Below are 20,941 nucleotides of genomic sequence, written 5' to 3'. Positions count from 1 at the left end.
TAGTAACAAAGCAATAAAAGTTCAACTGTATTGCTTCTTAGTGGGAGCATCAAATTCACAACTCAGAATCTCAGATACAAAGTCAATTGCAAAAAAACAGAAAAGAAAAGCAGAGTAAATAAATTGCTAGACTTTATGTGCTAACGGTAGGCTTATGTTACAGAAGAAACTTTCAACGTGTATTTCACTATTTTGGTCTTAAATCTCAACGCAAAAAAACACAACTTTGCTTCAGAATAACAATTCCAGTATTCTTTCTTTGCAACTTATTTGTTCACACAATTTTCACTACTTGGAAGAAATTTTTGCACCAAAAAGAAATATTTTTTGCTTCCAACCACCACTTTTGTGAGGGAGGTTCTTTATGGGAATACAAAATCTACTAATGCAACATTCGACTTACTATCTTTACTTCTTTAGAATGAGTAGAAACTCGCACAATTGAGATAAACAGAATTTAAGTCTATTTGTCCAATTCATTGATTTCGAACAAAGTACATACTACAGTATAAAATAAAAACACCCCTTGTATGATTTATTTAAGGTACGGAGTAATAATCTCGCACTACGAGTTATTGGGAAAAAAACGTATTTCTTGACTTGAAAAGAAGGTCATTACAAATTACACTCATAATAAAGTGTACCATTATTCAAAATCAAACAATAGAACTATAGCTAATTTAAATAAAGTAAACCGCGTTAAATATAGTCGAATTGCCATCATTTGTACGTAATAGTATTATATTGTTGGCAGCTACTTGTACTATAGTGTACAGACATATAATAAACATTCAAGTCTAAATTCGTTGCATGTTAATTAATCTTAAGAAACAGTGATAGTTTTAAACTTTTAATCCTAATGATTAGAAGACTAATAATAATATAGTTTAAATTATCTAACACATAGACTTTCGCAAATCAGTCTATTCTAATATCCTAGGACCATTTTTTTACCTCTAATTATTCCCTCAAATCAAGCCATCTAATGATAATACAATGCACAAATAATTATCATCAGGATTATAATATAAGAAGTCGTACCAATTATACAGGATATAATCTATGGTTTTCATTTTATTTTTGGACGTACAGCTAGAAGCTGAAATATTTTCAACATAGATTCAGGTCATCTGGCCGTAGCTCTCATAGCACGTGCTCACGTGCCGCCATGTGAGAAATCCAATGAGGAGTATCATTCACTTGTATAAGCAACCGCGCCTTGGCTCCATGCACCTGCCTAACCCCACAAAATTGGCTCTCTTATATGTTAAATCTAGACAAAGTCCTCGATGGTACGAGGCTAGGGTACCAACGAGGACGTTATAATAACGGAGTTACTTATCATATCACCAGAGTGATTCTTTTTATAAGTTTATGTGACGTGTCTTATGAGAGTTCAACTCAAGTCACTTTTTAAATATATTGTGACTACAAGAATTATTATTTTCATGTTACATACATAGGACTTACATGTAAATTAAGTTGTTAAAAAAAAAAAAATGTTACAACTCATCTATTCAAAATTAATCCTTCTACTCATAATTCAATCTAGATTGAGGTGCTAAAAGAATAAGCACAATTTTATTGTAAACTAATTTGAAATTTCAATCATGTTGGTTTCTTAATTAATAATTAAAGCCAATAACATTGATAAATCAAAAGTATATTCTCTTAGCTTGTGCTATCCAATGAGGTAACACCTTTGCATACTCAAGTCTTGGTTTGCATGTTAATACTTGCATAACTTTTACAATTGGTATATTTTATTTTCTTTTTACTTGTATGAAAATATGTACGAGTACTTGAAAATATTTTTTCTATTTCATTAAACATAATTTTTAAAAGGGCAAATATTTTTGTTATAAACTAATAAAAAATAATTAAATTTCCGCCGTCCTAAACCATGTTAAATATGCTATTCTTCCAATTCGTCTCCTATGTTTTATTCTTTGCTTTTGGCATGTGAAGATCCCTTCAAATTTAAAAGGAGCCGTCATATTTTGGATAGAGTATAGTAGAAAAGAACGGCACTCATTGGACAAAATAATTACTAATTAATATCATTAATTTAATATTCTCTTTTCAACCAAATTCTTAATATATAAATGATCACTTGAATTGGATCTCACAACAAACCTTAACCAACGCCACAAAAATCATAATTGCTCTCTCTTTCTTTGAAAAGAAAAAACTTGTTTGAATTCCTCCTACAAAGCCTATTAGCTAGCTTGCAATGAAATGGAGTAGAGGTAAGGCCATTGGCCATGGCTCCTCGGCTGTTGTCTCCCTAGGAAAGTGCCTCCCTAATGGAGAATTACTCGCGGTCAAGTCTATTGAGTACTTGAGGTCAAATGCCCTTCGAAAGGAGCAAGAAATTCATTCAAGATTGAGATGTAATCGAATTATCGAGTACAAAGGGTATGATGTTACTCTTGAGAATGGTAAGGTCTTGTACAATATTTTCCTAGAGTATGCCTCTTGTGGTACACTTGTTGATGCAATTCAGAAAAAAGGCGGTGGCCTAAGCGATCCCTTAGTAAGACGGTATACCAGCGAAATTCTCCGAGGTCTAGAGTACCTACATTTTAAAGGTATGGTACATTGTGATATTAAGGGTGCTAACATTTTGGTAACAAGTGAAGGGGTGAAAATTGGGGACTTTGGGTGTTGCAAGCAGGTTGATGACATGGCTGGATTCAATTCGTCCATTACGGAGATAAGTGGGACCCCAATGTACATGGCTCCTGAGGTGGCACGTGGCGAACAGCAAAGCTACCCAGCCGATGTTTGGGCTTTGGGCTGTACTGTTTTTGAAATGGCTACTGGGCTGAGTCCATGGCCCAATATCAGCCAAGACCCATTTTCAGCCCTCTATCATATCGGGTTTTCGGGTTCGATGCCCGAAATACCGGGCCTTTTGTCGGATCAAGCCAAGGACTTTTTGTGTAAATGCTTGAAGAGAGACCCAAAAGAAAGGTGGTCAGTTGCTGAACTCCTTAAGCATCCTTTTGTAATAGATATTGGGCCAGACCTTGGGCCTATTTCAGACTCTCCAACCAGCATATTGGACCAAGGAATTTGGGAGATATCGAATTCAGCCCAGAAAAATGAGGCCCAAGAAGAATCCAACAAGTCTCCAATTGAGAGAATAAAGGATTTGATGGAAAATTCAGCTTGGGATGAATTTCCTAATTGGGCCTGTGATGAAGATTGGATCACAGTTAGAAGCAACAAAGCTACTGATGTAACAGAAGATGTTACTAGTGGGCTGGACCTTACATTGGCCCAAAATTTCAAGCCCAATAGGACAAGTAGAAATATTATTCTATTAGTTGGGTTATTATGCTCATCCATTGAGCAGAACCTTCCATTTGTTAGTTTTGATGTGTTAAAATGTTGTAGAGATACAATTTGTAGCATGTATAGTTATTTTATAAAATGTGATTTTACTTGTAATTGTATAATCTTATGTCATCAATGTTATGAAGAAAATTTTTCGAGTAATTTCTTGCCAATTTCGGTAGCTTAGGGTTGCTAGCATCTTACGGACAATATTTTTTAGAATTAAGTTCTTAGTAAACAATTAATATCGCGTAACATATATTATACTATTGCATTTGGTAATTCGAATTGTGATTCTTAAAACCATGTACGTAACTAATATCACCCTCATATCATTGCCACCCAGCCTATCGATCAACCTCTAATGGCAATGAATCTTGTAAGGAATCTAATGCAAATTAAACAAGCAAGTTGATCAATGTATCTTAGTCGAAAATATCAATCGATCAACCTCTACGTACGATTGTTTTTAGAATGGAATATTCTTATATTCTAAATGAGATGTAAACTCATGTAAAGCATAAACCTTAGCTTTAGGAACGAATACATGAATAAATTGAGTACCAAAATATTGTATGCCGTACTCCCTAACTAGTTAGCTACCTTAGGTAACGACCATACAATTTACTTTAATTTTGTTACTTCATCTTGGCAACTAACTTTCTTTAGCAACAAAGGGTCATATTACATGAATTGATCAATAACGCCAAAATAATATAAAGTTGAATACATACATAAACCAAATTTAACCAAAGTTTGTGTCTCCTTTTCAAACAACATCCACAAAAGGAAGTTGTCCAACTCATTAAAAGACCATGTAACAGCATTAGCATTTGACATATAAACGTACGTCATACTTTTTATGTTACTTTCGTTATTCAAAATTTATCATTTTTTTATTGTTGTTGTTTTTGAGTTTGTTTTAACACAAATGTTTATATGTGGCTGGCCACACCGTGTGGCCAGAGTTACTTATTTTGGGGTTATTTATAAGTAACCTCAAAATAAGTAATCTTTATAAGTAACATTTGACCGACTAAGTAATCTTTGAATAAGTAACCTCTGACCGACTAAATAACCCCTAAATAAGTAATCTTTATAAGTAATTCATGACCGATTGAGTAACCCTTTAATAAGTAACCCTAGCCGCACAATGTGGCTAGCCACACAGAAAAAAGCACCGTAGTTTTAATACAAAGTATAATTCTTTTACCTTAGTTATTCGAATGTTTTCTATGTAAGTAGTGAGTGCATTACTCATATCAAAAATTGTATTATCATAGATATATATTTTGCTTTTATATACATTATTAAAATATTCAAATTAATAGGATAGATATAATAGGGTTTATACTAATTATGTAATACACGAGTACGTCAAAGTTAACAACCATTGAAACTCCACTAATTAGGAGCAATTAGCAAAGATGAAAGTTTACCACACATTATACTTTTATGATAGTAGGAAAAATACCAAGGGTTCTTTATTTTGCCTCTTTACCATATAGAGTCATTATGCTTTGTAATTGTAAACCATTGGTTTGTTTTTCTTTACCTTTACTTCAGCTTTTCTAGTCGTAGTCACGGTTTCACTCAAGCAACTTGCAAAGCCACTGGTTTATTGGTGGTTCACCTATATATTCCTAAACAAAGTAGTTTCTGTTATTAATTTTAGGGCATAATGCAATCGAGTAAGCATTCGACTATTGTGGATGTTCGCTAGCTAGTTAAGTTAATAAAGTATTGGGTAGTAAGTATATATTCAATGTAATAATGTTTATTCTTGTATAATTTTGATATTTTTGTATGATAAATTACATCATTTTTATAGGCGTCTTGTTGTACACTGAAAATAACTCCTCATCGTAAATTTTGCATGTGAAGTATTTTGTTTTTGTTAGATTAAATGATAATCCATCATCCTAGCTATATATCTAATTATTGCATATGTTTCACCATTTCAGGTATATGTTTATAGTTACAATAATTATTGAAGAAATGGTTAATACTTGTATATATATTTAGGATCACATTATTACCAGAGAATATAATGATATACGAACTAAGTGACACGTAAATCAACCTAAATCGAACATATTTGAAAGACTCATTTGTCTCCAGTAATACAATTGAGTAGATGTAGGAACATTATTACAACGACCAAATTAGTTAAAAGGTGCAAAGAATATGAAGTCTTTAACTAATTAAGTACGTAGAACGGTAGAAGTACTCCATTTGTTATGACTTGGTGAGATGCGGTTTTAATTACTCAACTACTCCCTCTAAAGCGAATTAATAGTACATGTAATATGGAGTATTTACTTTTGTTTAGAAAAGACGAAAAAACAATTTAAAATTTTTTCTAATATGCTTAGCTTTTTATAATACGCCACTACATAAATTTAATGAAATGATACATATGAATCAATTTAGCTAATGTTTTAATAATGAAAATTATGTACCAACTAATTAAAATACAAAAGGAATTTTGATCACAAAGCTGTATTTTTGAAATTGTACACGAAAAGTTAGCCTTCATTGCTTCTTTTATTAGTCTATAAGTTTTGTCTACTCATCATGAACTCTTTTATTCTCTATAAAATACTTTTACCATTCAATTTACAATTTACAATTTGATCGAATTAGCTGGATTTAATGAGTTGTGTTCTAACGTGTAAATCACCTCATTTGAGTATGTTAAAGTAGAGTAGGTAATTAATTAGACTAAACACACCACTATGGAAATTAACTTGATATACGAAGAAGATTTTGAAAAAAAATTATTCTCAACTTACATGTAAGTAATGCGCCAAGTTATGAAAGTAACTGGTCGACAGAACATTCTGGTAAGGATGTAAGCCTAATCTATTAAGCCAGTTTTTTTTTTTTTTTTTTTTTTTTTAAAGCATTGCAATAAATTAACTGCGGTAATACAACCTATTGTGGTAGGAGCTTGACCAACCTTACATCCCTTCAATACATGAGGAACATATATGGACGTGCTTTGAAACTTTAATCATATGTCTAATTTGTACTATTCTTTCAAACTTTTCAAGATTCCTCAAGTTTTATAGTTTCTAAATTGTTTGACTTCAATAATTTAAGCATTTAAAAACATTTTGACTTCGATGAAAATTACAATCAAACCCCCACATTTCAAACTCAAATAGCTCCAAGGTGCATATATACTTTGTTCAATTACTTGCTGTATACTATACTCATAATTTACAATAATGTTACGTAACATATCATATCATGCAGAAAATATTGAAGTACCAACTAAGAGGGAGAACATCGGTTTGATTTTTCCTAGTCACTATCTAGAAAGATACTCTTTGTCATAATCTTAACCCTATATTTGTTTGCTTATATAAACACCCATCTAAGCAATAGAACAAAACATAAACCTCTAAATTTCGCCATACAACAAAATGTCCGGTAGCGAGCTACAACACCCTTCTATTCAGCTAGTTATCGATTCTTCCACCACTATCGCCAACACCACTACTAAAGCTCCGCGATCAAATTCTAACCCTTCGTTCTCCTCGAGGAAATCGTTGTCTCCCATTCTAGCTCGACTCCATGCAGGGTATTTTAGAATCAGCCTTGCTTTTGGAAGCCAAGCACTCCTATTGAAAATGCTTCTCCAAACTACTAACCACAATCATGGTACTAGTGACAAGCCACCGCCTCTTCTAGATGTCTTTCACAACCTCCCATCGACGATATCCTTTTTCTTATGGTGCATCTCTCTGTTAATCCTAACATTACTCTCCTCCTTCTATGTCCTTCGATGCTTCTTTCACTTCCACTTGGTGAAAGTAGAGCTCTCACACCATGTGGATGTGAATTACCTTTACGCCCCATGGACCTCTTGGCTTCTCCTCCTCCAATCCACCCCTATCGCCATTGCTCCAAAGACCATCCCCCATCTAATCCTCTGGTGGGCATTTTCCATCCCAATCATAGCCCTCGATGTAAAAATCTATGGTCAATGGTTCACCACCGAGAAGAAGTTCCTCTCGATGGTGGCAAACCCTACAAGCCAATTATCGGTCCTAGGAAATCTAGTAGGGGCTAGGGCTGCGGCTCAAATGGGATGGAAGGAAAGTGCAGTGTGCATGTTCTCTTTAGGGATGGCTCACTACTTGGTGCTATTCGTCACACTTTACCAACGGTTGTCTGGTAGAGACCGCCTTCCTGCCATGCTCCGTCCTGTTTTCTTCCTCTTCCTCGCAGTCCCAAGCATGGCTAGCTTGGCTTGGAGCTCTATCTCCGGATCGTACGATACTGAATCAAAGATGCTATTCTACCTCTCACTCTTCCTCTTTGCATCATTGGTAATTTTTTTACTTCTCTAGGTTATGAAGATTTCTTAACAGGAAGGGACAACTGTATGTATAGGTGCTGCTCTACTGCCCACGTCTCATCTTTCAGTGATCCTATTGTGGATTGGAAAGGCAGGGCAACCGAAGAGCGACCGTATGGTTCAAAGACAGATCTTGCAGCCTTGCAGGTTGGAAAGCCTTGCATCCACAGGCTCAGGAAACAGAAAATCAAGTTAATTATAACAAAAAGAACCACTAACGACGACTAGCAGTGATACCGAACAAACTTTCACCAACCGGTCATAGCACTTGACTAATTAAAGATTAACAAAGAAGGATACAATATTATAAAATTTGAGAAAAAGAAGCAATCTAATTAACACTGCGTGCACAGGCCGTAATATACATTGACTTAAACATGATTTATGGAATCATTCAAATTAGAAGCAAAAAGACAGATTAAGGCAGTAGTAATACACGTATAGTTTATATGTACATGCTAATCAAGAACATAATCTTTATTTTGTCTTATGTTAGTGGAAACTTAATTACAGCTGGAGATAAGTTAACCTTTCTTAAAGCTGAAACATCTGATGTAAATAGATCAGAACATTCGTCATTTAATTTGAAATAAAAGCAAACAGAAAATCATAATATGTTTTTATAATATACTGACCTCAATCCTTTGGCTTGTATTTCAGGTGAGCAGACCAACCTTATTCAAGAAATCAATGAGGAAGTATAACATCGTATGGTGGGCATACTCGTTCCCGCTAACCATGCTAGCTCTTGCATCTGCAGAGTATGCACAGGAGGTAAAGAGCCATGCAGCAGCAGCTTTGATGCTCATAACCTCAGGACTCTCACTCCTAGTTTTCATCGGACTGCTGTTGTTTACTGTGCTCAATGTTGCTAAGCTGCTTCGCGAAAATGATCCTATGGCTCGATAAATACTGTTAACGTAAACAATCCATGTCTTAAATCATATCCATCGGCAAGCCTTTATGCATTGGGCACAAATTTGGCAGAGTTACATGCATGCTTGACAAACATAGGTGAATAATTCCCATATATAATCCCAGGGGAATTTCTCCTCAAGTACTATCAGCAATCTAATTCGCACCCTTCTCAAGACAATTCAATAATTCAAAGATACAAATATGAATTGGTCATCAAACCCCTAAGCATTGTATCCAAAGATTCACAGTATTCTATACAGAAACGAAATTCATCTGCTAAGCCATGAAGATTATACAGAAAAAAAATGAGGCAGCAGCAAATAGGTGATAAAAATTCATCAATCTCAATAGATTAGTAAGTTGAGAATCTCTTCTAGATCGAAGAAAGCACAAGCATAACAGAGTCTGACAAACTGGAAGATTGAAGTAACAGAACTCTATGTATCAATAAACATATAAATGAATAGAAATTTTTTGACAGAAAAAGAAATGAAGAAAAACTATCAAAAGCCTATGCATACTGGGGTGATGAGCAAACACACACTTCAGAATTACTCTATTTGTATTCCTTCCTGTGTCAGTATTTCTTGTCCTATATCTTGCTCTCTCAAGTGGCACAATGGCGTAAAGTATAATGGAAAAAATCAAAAACTTGTGTGACTTCGAAGGAAGACCAAGGAACCTACAAAATCTTTAACAGGGGGTTGCAAAGTATTCATTATGAGTCCTTCTTGCCAGTGGAAAGTGAAATTTTGTGGTCCAGCGTCTGCAATTGATTCCGAAGTTCTTGATTTTCTTCTAACAAACGATCATATTCAAGAAGTAGCCCCTCAGATTGCTTCCTAAGAGCCTCAACAGTAGCTTCTGATGTACTTGCTTCCTTAACCTTGCTTTCAAGATCTGATTCCAGCTGCCTAATCATATCTTTAAATGTGTCTACCTGCTGCTCTCTGGCTTTTAATTCCTCAGAGCTAGGGCCAGCAGATTTCATGTCATTCCGCTTCACAGCCTCCATGGTCTTCCTCCTCAAACGAAGTTCTCTGATGTAGTGGTGCAGACGATCGATCATTAGTGCAAGAAACAATATGAATCCTGCAGCAATCAAAGACAACTGTGGGCTTAGATGCAAAGTGAATATTACATTTAGTAATCTACAACGAGAGAACTTGAATAATGAAATGGTACTCTATATGAAATCACTTAAGATTGTCCTAAAAAAGCTATCAACTAAGCTAATAAGTCCAACAAACTGTAACAGCAAAACACATATAGAAAGTTAGAAACCCCATATCCTGAATAATTTTGTTTGGAACAATCAAGGACATGAAGCAAAGGTAATCTAATAACTTATACTTTGTATTGTATATTAAGATACCACACTAAATTCCAATTGCAATTCCAATACTAAGCTAGAAATTGATCGAGGAGGTAACTTTGCAAGAAGAATGCCATAGAGAATGTCAAACTCCATCTTCAATAATGACTGGCATTCATAGCCTTGTCTGTCTCTCTTTGGCATCTTAGCAATCGCAATATGTTGCACTAAACCATAGAGAATGACAACACATTGTTCTCCTGAATTCCATCCATACAGCAGTATTAAAGAGATGTTTCTACTTACTTTAAACAAAACAAAACCAGCCTGATTTTTGAATTCGATATTTGGAAAACAAACTAATGGAGAATTCATTCAATCATTTGAATTATAAAAAGGAACAAAACGATATACTACACAACATAGAAGTATAATACGAAGTGCAAATAGCATTGGCAATCTTTTGCTAAAACATAGCAAATCAATCAATTTCTCAAATTAATAGGATAGCAACACCAAATGAGGCATTAACTAGAATCTTCAATATTATAGCCAAATTCAATTTTGATAACAACAAATTCCACATTCAGAAAACCCACAACCCAAAGTTTTTAAGCCAAATACAGTATTATGGGCAAAAAAAATAAAAATCTAAACCGACCCAAAAATAATTGGGACAAAAAGACACAATTGTGATCAATACCCACCAAAATATCTTCGAAAAAGGTGCAATATTTCACAATTCAACCAAACACAAAATTCAAAAATTAATCAAACCAACCCTAATCAATAGGACATTCATCAATAACCCAAAAATTAATCCCAAAAAATCATCAAAATTCAATGCAAATACCAAAACAGGACAAAATCAAAATGAACCCAAAAAAATTAGATGAGAAATGAAGAGAATTGAAGAATACCCATAAGAGAAGCTTCAAGAAGATGCCTGGAAAAGATGACTTGATCAGTGGGATTGAGAGTATCGGGCCCACCATCTTCCCCAATAGCGCGACGTTGGATCTTAAGAGTGCTATAAATGGTGGAAAAGAGAACGATGGCAATTGTAGCAGAGACAGTTTTGATGACAATTGGACCACGCCCACGTTTGATTTTGTCAAGAACAGCAATTACAAGCTTTCTTAATGGAGTTTTGAAAAGTAGCAGCAAAATTATGGCTGCTTCAATGAAGATTACAGTGTATAGAAGATGTATCATCTTTATTCAATTGTTTGTTATGAAATTCTCTGGTTTTTCTGGGTGAGAAATGCAGATGAATGAAAAGAGAAAAAGAGAGAGAGAAGAGGAGAGGGATGGAGAAGAGTAATGCGGGGCAATACTATTTCTGGGTGTTTCGTTTGGGCGGCTCAGGGGCTCTTATTTTATTTTAAAGTATTTTTGTTGTTGTTGGCATTGAGACTAGAGAGCCATAGGAAAGTACAAAATGTAAAATGTTAGAGCTTATGGTGGCAAATAGGTGGTTCGAATCGGGTTAAGATAGAGTAATATTCGTTCAGTTTAATTTTTGGTTTATGTTCAGTGGATTTATTTATACTTACTTTAATACATGCAATAACTACATTTATATGCACGTGATGTGTGTTTTAAGTTTCTAAACTTACCTACATTAATCATTTATATAAAGAGAAATGAAATTAAGGACATTCATTGTCTTTTAAGAAGACACCAATATAGCAGTACTTCACACCTTGATTTATATAATAGAGGTTACTATCATAAACATTAATTATGTGTTTGGGTTTATTCAGATCGAATTGGGTCATCTAGAGATTTTCGTTTAGTGATCGAGTAATATGGGTTTGATTATTCTAATATAGTCTTTCCGAGTATAACAACCTAACAAATAATGAGAATTTATTTTCATAAGAGATCCATTGTTTATTCATTTGAAAATAGGGTCAATTTATTTTGGATGGTACAACTAGGATGAAAGTAGACTTGATCACGTCCGACCAAATTTGCCTAGCCTAACTATATACAAGTATAATTTTGGCTCCATTTTTAGACATACATTCAATTCGAGCCTAATAGTCTTTTGGAATGTTTTGTCTTAAGGCTTTTATAAATGGATGCCTAGTTATAACGGTGACATGGATTATGAGGACTTGGTATATGGTAAGCTGCTAAAGAATCATTAGTGATTGTGTTAGCTAAATTGGTAGCAATGCAGTTTTTAAAAATACGAAGCATACAGTTTTACAAGACTCAAATAATGAACTGTTAAAAGAATGAAAGAATATGTTATTAATTACTGTACTTAGACTATACAATGTCATGTTCAGTACTACATGTACAAGATTACCTAAACTAGCCTATACACTATTAAGGAATCATCTAAACTTTGAACTGATGAAAGAATGAAAGAATTTCCTAATTACTGTACTATTTTCACTACCATTATATGCATGATCAAAACAGCTTGCTTGCAAATTCATCCACACAACCTCCATTCCTTCTTGATTTATCGGCGAATTCCCTGAGTTCAGACAAGCTCCGACCCAAATGCAGAGCCATCTTCAACTCGAAAACCTCACCATTTTCTCTCTTTTGTAAGTCCCCTTCTTCTAAGGTAGACTCTACAGTCTCTTCCAAGAGCTTAAAGAAACCAGCACAATTTCTGTACATCTCAAATACCATCCCTACTTGCCCTCCATGCTCAATGGTGTTCACAGCAGCAGCCATTGACCCGGCGACAGCTGCAACAAGACCACCCCACGGTCCACCTTGACCTACACAAGCAGCTCCAACAGTCGCGATACCTGTCAAAATTGGACCTGAGACAGCCAACATTTTGCTCAACTTCAACGCCTTGTTACCTAACCTAACATAATCCTCAACATCCCTGCTCTTTGTCACGCCTATGATTTCTCGTATATCATCCTCCAATTCCTTAGTCCATCCATTCTGCTCATCATTACCTTTGGAAGAATTATGTTTTAGTGATGAAGTTGATTGTTTCTTAGACGGCCACCATACAGCTGGCTCTAAACTCTCGGGGTACTTATCGAGCATTGCGCCTATGAGAGGCAATGGGTACGCTCTATCCAAGGCTAACACCTTTGCCAAGGCCTCCTCAACATCTTCTTGAGTTGGAGTTCGAAGAGAAAATGTGGTTTGGATTTTAGTTTTTAGCTGCTTGAACAACCTTACTGCGTTCCTTTGCTCCTCAACTAGCTGAGAAGGTTGGATCTTATTCATAATCAATAAGATCCCGGTGCCTGCAGCAAAGAGTAACGCTGAAGAAACCTTCAATCCTAACCCGTGAGGCTCACTAGCCTCGGCTAGACCAGCCATTGTAACCGCGGTTAAGGTGATCATGTTAACCGAGTTTAACAGCAATGAGTTCCAATTCTCACGTTGGTTACCGATGTTTTGATGCATTTCTATTCTATCACTAACGGCTTCTAAGATTGTATATAATTTGATGGCTTCTTTCGTGTTTTTCGTGGTTGTTATGGTAATTGGTTTCGCTTCTCTTAAAGGAAGATTTGTAAGCTTATCAAGCTGTTCAATAAGGTGCTGTTTTTGAGCATGATTTGGTAGTTTTGGGACTGTAATTTTTGGGTACCTTAAGTATTTTGGACCACTTATTGAACTTGTGATCATTGATTTGTTTGAAGAAACCGAGTTTATTGATGATGTCGAAAGAGTTGTTGTTGATGTTTGTAAGGCAACCATGTTGTTTGAAGATCTTGAGATTGAATCTTGTTTTTGTGTATAAATATTATATATAAAAGTTGGAAAAAAAAAAATGGTCTAGTTTTTCTCTGAATTTTTTTGATGGTTTGGTTGCTTTTGTACTTTAATTGTATATGTTTATGATTTATGATGGTGGATTGGGGTTGTTATTTATACTCATGGTTCATCAAAGATAAAAAAGAAAAAATAAAAGTGGGCCAACTTTTGAGATGTTGACTAGTAGCACAAATTGGATTAATTGACTTGGCCAATGAGCTATGATAGGTTAGACTTTTTCATATATTTAATGAATTCAATTATTCATTTATTTGGGTTTGAGGGAGGGGGCTTTGGTTTGGTCTCTTCAACGTTCAATTTGAGGGGGTAATTGGTATAAAATTAAACATTTTGATTTGTTCTTACTTCTAAGTTTGAGACTTCAAGTAAATACTTTGAGACTATATAATTACAATTAATTGCCATCATACCAAGGTCTTAGCTTATATTTGACACGTTAGTGCTTGGAAATGGGCATGGAGGTGTATATGTTTCAATATGATTATAGACCTAAAAGACTCGACTTAAGTAGTAAAAATAAAATAGAGATACAGTAAACAATAGCTATGTTGGCTATCAGTTCGATTTTTTGTCATTTTGTAAGAGGGATTTTTAGACTTAACAATATTGACTCTTACCTATTTACCCAATCTAATACTTGGTTTGCACTTGAAATTAATCCGTTTGGTAAATACTTTGGTTAATTAATATAATATTGTATGAAATTATTTTATTTTATTTAAACTTATTTTTTTAAAATTATTTGAAATTTTTGTTTAGTCTTCACTTGTTTTATACTACTTATAAAATTTTTGAACTTAATTTGTCTAAACTTATTTTACTTGTTTAATATTATCTAAACTTATTTTATTTTGTATTATCTAAACTTATCTTATTTAATTTAACTTTATTAGAAATTATCAGAATTTATATTTTTCTAAATAATAAGATTAAATTATATGAAACAATCATACCCTTAAACAAAAACACGAATTAGCCAAAATTGATTTTAACCCAAATAAATTGACTCAAACTGACCTAAGTTGAATATGAATATATGACTTCAATAATTGACCCAAACATACCTGATTTTTTTTTTAATTTTTAAATCATTTAAATTAGGACATAAATAATTAATTAGACTAATCCGTTAATTAGGTACTTGATTGATAACTACTAGGGGTGTCCATCGGGTTTTCAGTTCAGTTTTGGGTTCGATTTATCGATTTTCGGTTTATAACGGGTCGGTTTTTAACGGGTTGGAATTATTATCGGGTCAGTCCGGGTCGGTTTTAAATAATTTCGGGTCGGTTTGGTTTATTTTTATTACAGTTTCTAATCGGATCGAATTATAATTGGTTCAGGTCATAATCGGTAGAGCTGTCAATTCGGGTAAACGGGTCGGGTCAATTCAGATTAATTCCATAACCTATGCGGGTCGGGTTTGGGTTGGGTCATGCTTGAGTCGGGTCACGTTGGGTCATACTTCTTATCGGGTTTGGGTCGGGTTTAGGTCGGGTTAATAACAGGTCAGGTTACATTCGGGTCGGGTGAACAATAGGTCGGGTTTAATTCGGGTTTTCACGGGTTAGGATAATTCTCAGGTTCTAGTCGGGTTTGGTTCAAGTCAATAATTTGCAGGTTAGAATCAGGTCGGGTCATTCTCGGGTTTGAGTCGGGTTCGGTTCAAGTCAATAATTTACGGATTATAACCAAGTCGGGTCATTTTCAAGTCGGGTCATTCTCGGGTTCAAGTCGGGTCATTCTCGGGTTCAAGTCGGGTTCGGTTCAAGTCAATAATTTGCGGGATATAATTAGGTTGGGTCATTTCCAAGTCGGGTCATTCTCGGATTGAAGTCGAGTTACATTCAAGTCAATAATTTGCAGGTTACAATCAGGTCGGGTCATTTCCAAGTCAGGTCATATTCGGATTCAACTAACTATAAATAGATAATTATCATTTTTATCAAGATAATTATTTCCTTTGACTATAATATATATGGCAATATACTAGGGAACTATAGTCTATAATTTAGGAAGATAATTATCTCCTTTGACCATATAACAAATATATATTATATTTAACTCTTAAATTTGAGGATGATGCTCCTTTCTTTTGCTGGCCTGGACCGACTTGGTCTCCCAAGATAAAATGTTTTGATCAACAATAATAAGGTGGTCTAAATTGCATTTAAGGTGATTTGACATCGGGTAAGGAACAATGTGGGTTGAATTTAGGTTGGGTCAATAACAAGTCGTGTTAAATTCGAGTCGGGTTAGTAACAGATCGGGTATTTTGGGTTGGGTAAGTAATAGGTATGGTAAAATTCTGGTCAGGTCAATAACAAGTCGGGTTGAATTTGGGTCAGGTCAATAACAAGTCGGGTTGATTTCGGGTCAAGTTTGTAACAGGTTGGGTTAAATTCGGGTCGGGTTGAATTCAGGTCAAGTTAGTAACAAGTCGGGTTAAATTCGTGTTTTGACGGGTTAAAACGAATTTGGGTCAATTTCGGTTCAAGTCGGGTTCGGTGCAAGTTAATTAAATTGGCCGTTGTAAACCGGTAAATTGGTGCAAGTTGTAAACCGGTAAATTGGCCGTTTAAAAGCAAATTGAATGGTTCCACACACCCAATTGGACTCCCAAAGGTATTAGGGACCATGGTAAACATTTCGGTAATTTTTATTTTCGGGCGAAAAAAGTCAAAAAAATTCCAAAATTGAAGGCTAATATATCCACGCTTTTTGAGAAATTTTGGAGGTTTCGGGGCCTAATGTCGAAAAGTCTTGAAATTATAGGGGATACATCTCGGGGTCATATAATGCTGTTTGGAACCATATATGATCATTATTTGTTGTCATAAATGTTCGTGGTAGACTTGAGTTAATGAAATCGGTGCAAGTTGTAAACCGGTAAATTGGTCGTTTAAAGGCAAATTGGATGGTTCCACCCCCCTAATGAGACTCCCAGACGGTATTAGGGACCATGGTAAACATTTCGGCAATTTTTATTTTCGGGCGAAAAAAGTCAAAAATTTCAAAATTGAAGGCTAATATCCACGCTTTTTGAGAAATTTTGGAGAATTTTGGCCCTGGTGTCGAAAAGTCTTAAAATTCTAGGGGATACATCTCGAGGTCGTTTAATGCCGTTTGGAACCATATATGATCATTATTTATTGTCATAAATGTTCGTGGTAGGCTTGAGATAATGAAATCGGTGCAAGTTATAAACCGGTAAATAGGCCGTTTAAAGGTTAATTGGATGGTTCCACCCACCCAATTGGACTTCCGAAGGGCATTAGGAACCATGGTAAACATTTCGGAAATTATTATTTCCGGGTGAAAAAAAGTCTAAAAATTCCAAAATTAAAGGCTAATATCCACGCTTTTTGAGAATTTTGGAGGTTTCGGGGCCCGGTATCGAAAAGCCTTGAGATTCTAGAGAATACATCTCGGGGTCATATAATGTCGTTTAGAATCATATATGATCACTATTTGTTGTCATAAATGTTCGTGGTAGGCTTGAATTAATGAAATCGGTGTAAGTTGTAAACCGGTAAATTGGCCGTTTAAAGGCAAATTAGATGGTTTCACCCACCCAATTGGACTACCGGAGGATATTAGGGAACATGGTAAACATTTCGGCATTTTTTATTTTCTGGCGAAAAAAAGTCAAAAATTTCCAAAATTGAAGGCTAATGTCCTTGCTTTTTGAAAAATTTTGGAAGTTTCGGGGCCCGATGTCGCAAAGTCTTGACGATTTAGGGAATACATCTGGGGGTCATATAATGCTGTTTGGAACCATATATTATCATTTTATGTTATCATAGATGTTAGTGGTACGCTTGAGTTAATGAAATCGGTGCAAGTTGTAAACCTATAAATTGGCCGTTTAAAGGCAAATTGGATGGTTCCACCCACCAAATTGGATTCCCGAAGGGTATTAGGGACCATGGTAAACATTTCGGCAATTTTAATTTTCAAAGAAAAAAAGTCAAAAAAATTCCAAAATTGAAGGCTAAGATCCACGCTTTTTGAGAAATTTTAGAGGTTTCGAGGCATGGTGTCGGAAAGCTTTAAAATTTTAGGGGATACATCTCATGGTCATATAATATTGTTTGGAACCATTTATGATCACTATAAGTGTCATAAATGTTCGTTGTAGGCTTGATTTAAAGAAATCAGTGCAAGTTATAAACCGGTAAATTGGTCGTTTAAAGGCAAATTGGATTGATACACCCACTCAATTGGACTCCCGAAGGATATTAGGGACCATGGTAAAAATTTCACAATTTTTATTTTCGGGCAAGAAAAATGTCAAAAAATTCCAAAATTAAAGGCATATACCCACGCTTTTTGAGGAATTTTGGAGGTTTCGCGGTCCGGTGTCAAAAAACCTTTAGATTTTAGGAGATACATCTCATGGTCATATAATGTCGTTTGGAACCATATATGATCATTATATGTTTTCATAAATGTTTGTGGTATGCTTGAGTTAATGAAATCGGCGCAAGTTGTAAACCGGTAAGTTGGCCATTTAAAGGCAAATTTGATGGTTTCACCCACCCAATTGGACTCGCGGAGGGTATTAGAGACCATGACAAACATTTCGGCAATTTTTATTTTCGGGCGAAAAAAAGTCAAAAAATTCAAAAATTGAAGTCTATATCCAAGTTTTTTGAGAATTTTTGGAGTCTTCGAGGCCCGGTGTCGAAAAGTCTTGAAATTCTAGGGAATACATCTCGGGGTCATATAATGTCGTTTGGAACCATATATGATCATTATTTGTTGTCATAAATGTTCGTGGTAGGCCTAAATTAATGAAATCGGTGTAGGTTGTAAACCGGTAAATTGGTCGTTTAAAGGCAAATTGGATGGTTCCACCCACCCAATTGGACTCTCGGAGGGTATTTGGGACCATGGTAAACATTTCAGCAGTTTTTATATCCGGGCGAAAAAGTAAAAAAATTCTAAAATTGAAAGCTAATATCCACGCTTTTTGAGAAATTTTGAATGTTTTGGGGCCCGGTGTCGAAAAGCATTGAGATTTTAGGGGATACACCTCGTGGTCATATAATGCCGTTTGGATCCATATATGATCATTATATGTTGTCATAAATGTTCGTGGTAAGCTTGAGTTAATGAAATCGGTGCAAGTTGTAAACCGGTAAATTGGTTGTTTAAAGGCAAATTGGATGGTTCCACCCAACCAATTGGACTCCCGGAGGGTATTAGGGACCATGGTAAACATTTCAGCAATTTTTATTTCGGGGTGAAAAAAAGTCAAAAAATTCCAAAATTGACGGCTAATATCCACGCTTTTTGAGAAATTTTGGAGGTTTCGGGTAGAGTTGTCAATTCGGGTAAACCGGTCAGGTTTTGGTCGGTAAGAGTGGGTCGGGTCAATTCGGATTAATTCCTTAACCTGTGCGGGTCGGGTTTGGGTTGGGTCATGCTTGAGTCGGGTCACATCGGGTCATACTTCTTATCGGGTTTGGGTCGGGTTTAGGTTAAGTTAATAACAAGTCGGGTTACATTCTGACCGGGTGAACAATAGGTCGGGTTTAATTCGGGTTTCACGGGATAGGGTAATTCTCGGGTTCGAGTCGGGTTCGGTTTAAGTCAATAATTTGTGGGTTAGAATAAGGTCGGGTCATTCTTGGGTTTGAGTCAGATTCAGTTCAAGTCAATAATTTGTGGGTTATAATCAGGTTGGATCATTTTCAATTCGGGTCATTCTCGGGTTCAAGTCGGGTTCGGTTCAAGTCAATAATTGGCGCGTTATAATCAGGTTGGGTCATTTTCAAGTCGGGTCATTCTCAAAGTCAAGTCGGGTTATGTTCAAGTCAATAATTTGCAGGTTACAATTAGGTCAGGTCGTTTCCAAGTCAGGTCGTATTCGGGTTCAACTAATTATAAATAGATAATTATCATTTTTATCAAGCTAATTATTTCTTTTGACTATAATATATATGGCAATATACTAGGGAACTATATTCTATAATTTAGGAAGATAATTATCTCCTTTGACCATACAACAAATATATACTATATTTAACTCTTAAATTTGAGGATGATGCTCCTTTCTTTTGCTGGCCTGGACCGACTTGGTCTCCCTAGGCAAAATGCTTTGATCAACAATAATAATGTGGTCTAAATTGCATTTAAGGTGATTTGAAATCAGGTCAGGAACAATTTGGGTTGAATTTAGGTTGGGTCAATAACAAGTCATGTTGATTTCGAGTCGGGTTAGTAACAGATCGGGGTTGAATTTTTGGGTCAGGTTAGTAATAGGTCTAGTAAAATTTGGGTCAAGTCAATAACAAGTCGGGTTGATTTTGGGCCAGGTCAATAACAAGTCGGATTGATTTCAGATCGGGTTTGTAACAGGTTAGGTTAAATTCGGGTCGGGTTAGGAACGGGTCGAGTTGAATTCAGGTCAGGTTAGTAACAAGTTGGGTTAAATTTGGGTTTTTAGGGGTTAAAACGGGTTTGGGTCAATTTCGGTTCAAGTCGGGTTCGGTTCAGGTCAATAATTTACGGGTTACATTTGGGTCGGGTCATCTCCGGGTCAGTTCATGTTCGGATTTGGGTCTCACATACACGGGTCAACTCGGGTCTAGGGTTGGTTTCAGGTCGGGTTCGGGTCACCATTTTTTCGGGTTCAGATGGGTCGGTTAATAGTCGGGTTTGAGTCGGTATTTCGGGTCAGGTCAACTTTTGACAGCTCTAATAATCGGTTCGGGTTAAATTCGATTGGTTTAAAAACAAAATTTGTCAGTTTAAAGCGGGTTTTTGGTCAACACATATCGGGTTGTAATCGGTTCAGGTCATAATCGGTTCGAATTGAACTCAGTCGGTTTGACAACTGGTTTTGCCAATTTTAAACGGGTTTCGTTAACGTATATCTTCTAGTATATCCTCAATATTCTTTAATTAGTTATTCCAGTAGATCATATACAGTATTAATTAGTTGTTTAGATTTATGTCCCTTTTTTGTATAATGATTTTCAGGATCAAATAATAATAACAAATCTAGAATTAGCTTTTGATTTAGATTTTTATTTTTTTAATACAATATTGTGTTCCATAAGCCATTACTCGTTAGAGGAAGATAATATTTTAGCATAAGAGTTTCAATGACATCAAAATTCCAAACTTTTTCAATATAAATACTTTGTAATTCAAATTAAACCCTTTTGTTTCACTATTGATAAAATATACCCAAAAAAAAAGCTCTATGGTCA

At 35.4% G+C, this 20,941-nt stretch overlaps 3 protein-coding genes and 1 pseudogene across 3 annotated transcripts; 2 read left to right on the top strand and 2 right to left on the bottom strand.

Annotated features, from left to right (window-relative positions):
• The first annotated feature begins 2,233 nt into the window (after nucleotides 1–2,233).
• On the top strand, nucleotides 2,234–3,529 carry LOC145578373 (mitogen-activated protein kinase kinase kinase 18-like). Its single transcript, XM_081635703.1, has one exon. It carries the CDS (start codon nucleotides 2,234–2,236, stop codon nucleotides 3,527–3,529), a length of 1,296 nt encoding a protein of 431 aa, XP_081491829.1.
• A 2,989-nt stretch (nucleotides 3,530–6,518) lies between these two features.
• Nucleotides 6,519–8,846, top strand: LOC145579581 (S-type anion channel SLAH4-like). The gene is made up of 2 exons (XM_081636817.1): nucleotides 6,519–7,682; nucleotides 8,372–8,846. Exons 1-2 carry the CDS (start codon nucleotides 6,774–6,776, stop codon nucleotides 8,618–8,620), a joined length of 1,158 nt encoding a protein of 385 aa, XP_081492943.1. The 5' UTR covers nucleotides 6,519–6,773; the 3' UTR covers nucleotides 8,621–8,846.
• A 223-nt stretch (nucleotides 8,847–9,069) lies between these two features.
• LOC145579580 (uncharacterized) lies at nucleotides 9,070–11,308 on the bottom strand. Its single transcript, XM_081636816.1, has 2 exons — nucleotides 10,865–11,308; nucleotides 9,070–9,721 (listed from the first exon to the last, which is right to left on the bottom strand). The coding sequence occupies exons 1-2, from the start codon at nucleotides 11,157–11,159 to the stop codon at nucleotides 9,348–9,350; spliced, it is 669 nt and encodes a 222-aa protein (XP_081492942.1). The 5' UTR covers nucleotides 11,160–11,308; the 3' UTR covers nucleotides 9,070–9,347.
• Nucleotides 11,309–12,175: 867 nt separating this feature from the next.
• Nucleotides 12,176–13,640, bottom strand: LOC145579579 (putative F-box protein At4g22030 pseudogene; annotated as a pseudogene).
• Nucleotides 13,641–20,941: the final 7,301 nt, after the last annotated feature.

This window comes from Chenopodium album, chromosome 14, assembly GCF_948465745.1.
Source record: "Chenopodium album chromosome 14, dcCheAlbu1.1, whole genome shotgun sequence".
In the NCBI taxonomy this organism is placed as follows: domain Eukaryota; kingdom Viridiplantae; phylum Streptophyta; class Magnoliopsida; order Caryophyllales; family Amaranthaceae; genus Chenopodium; species Chenopodium album.
This window is presented reverse-complemented; position numbering and strand designations above follow the sequence as displayed.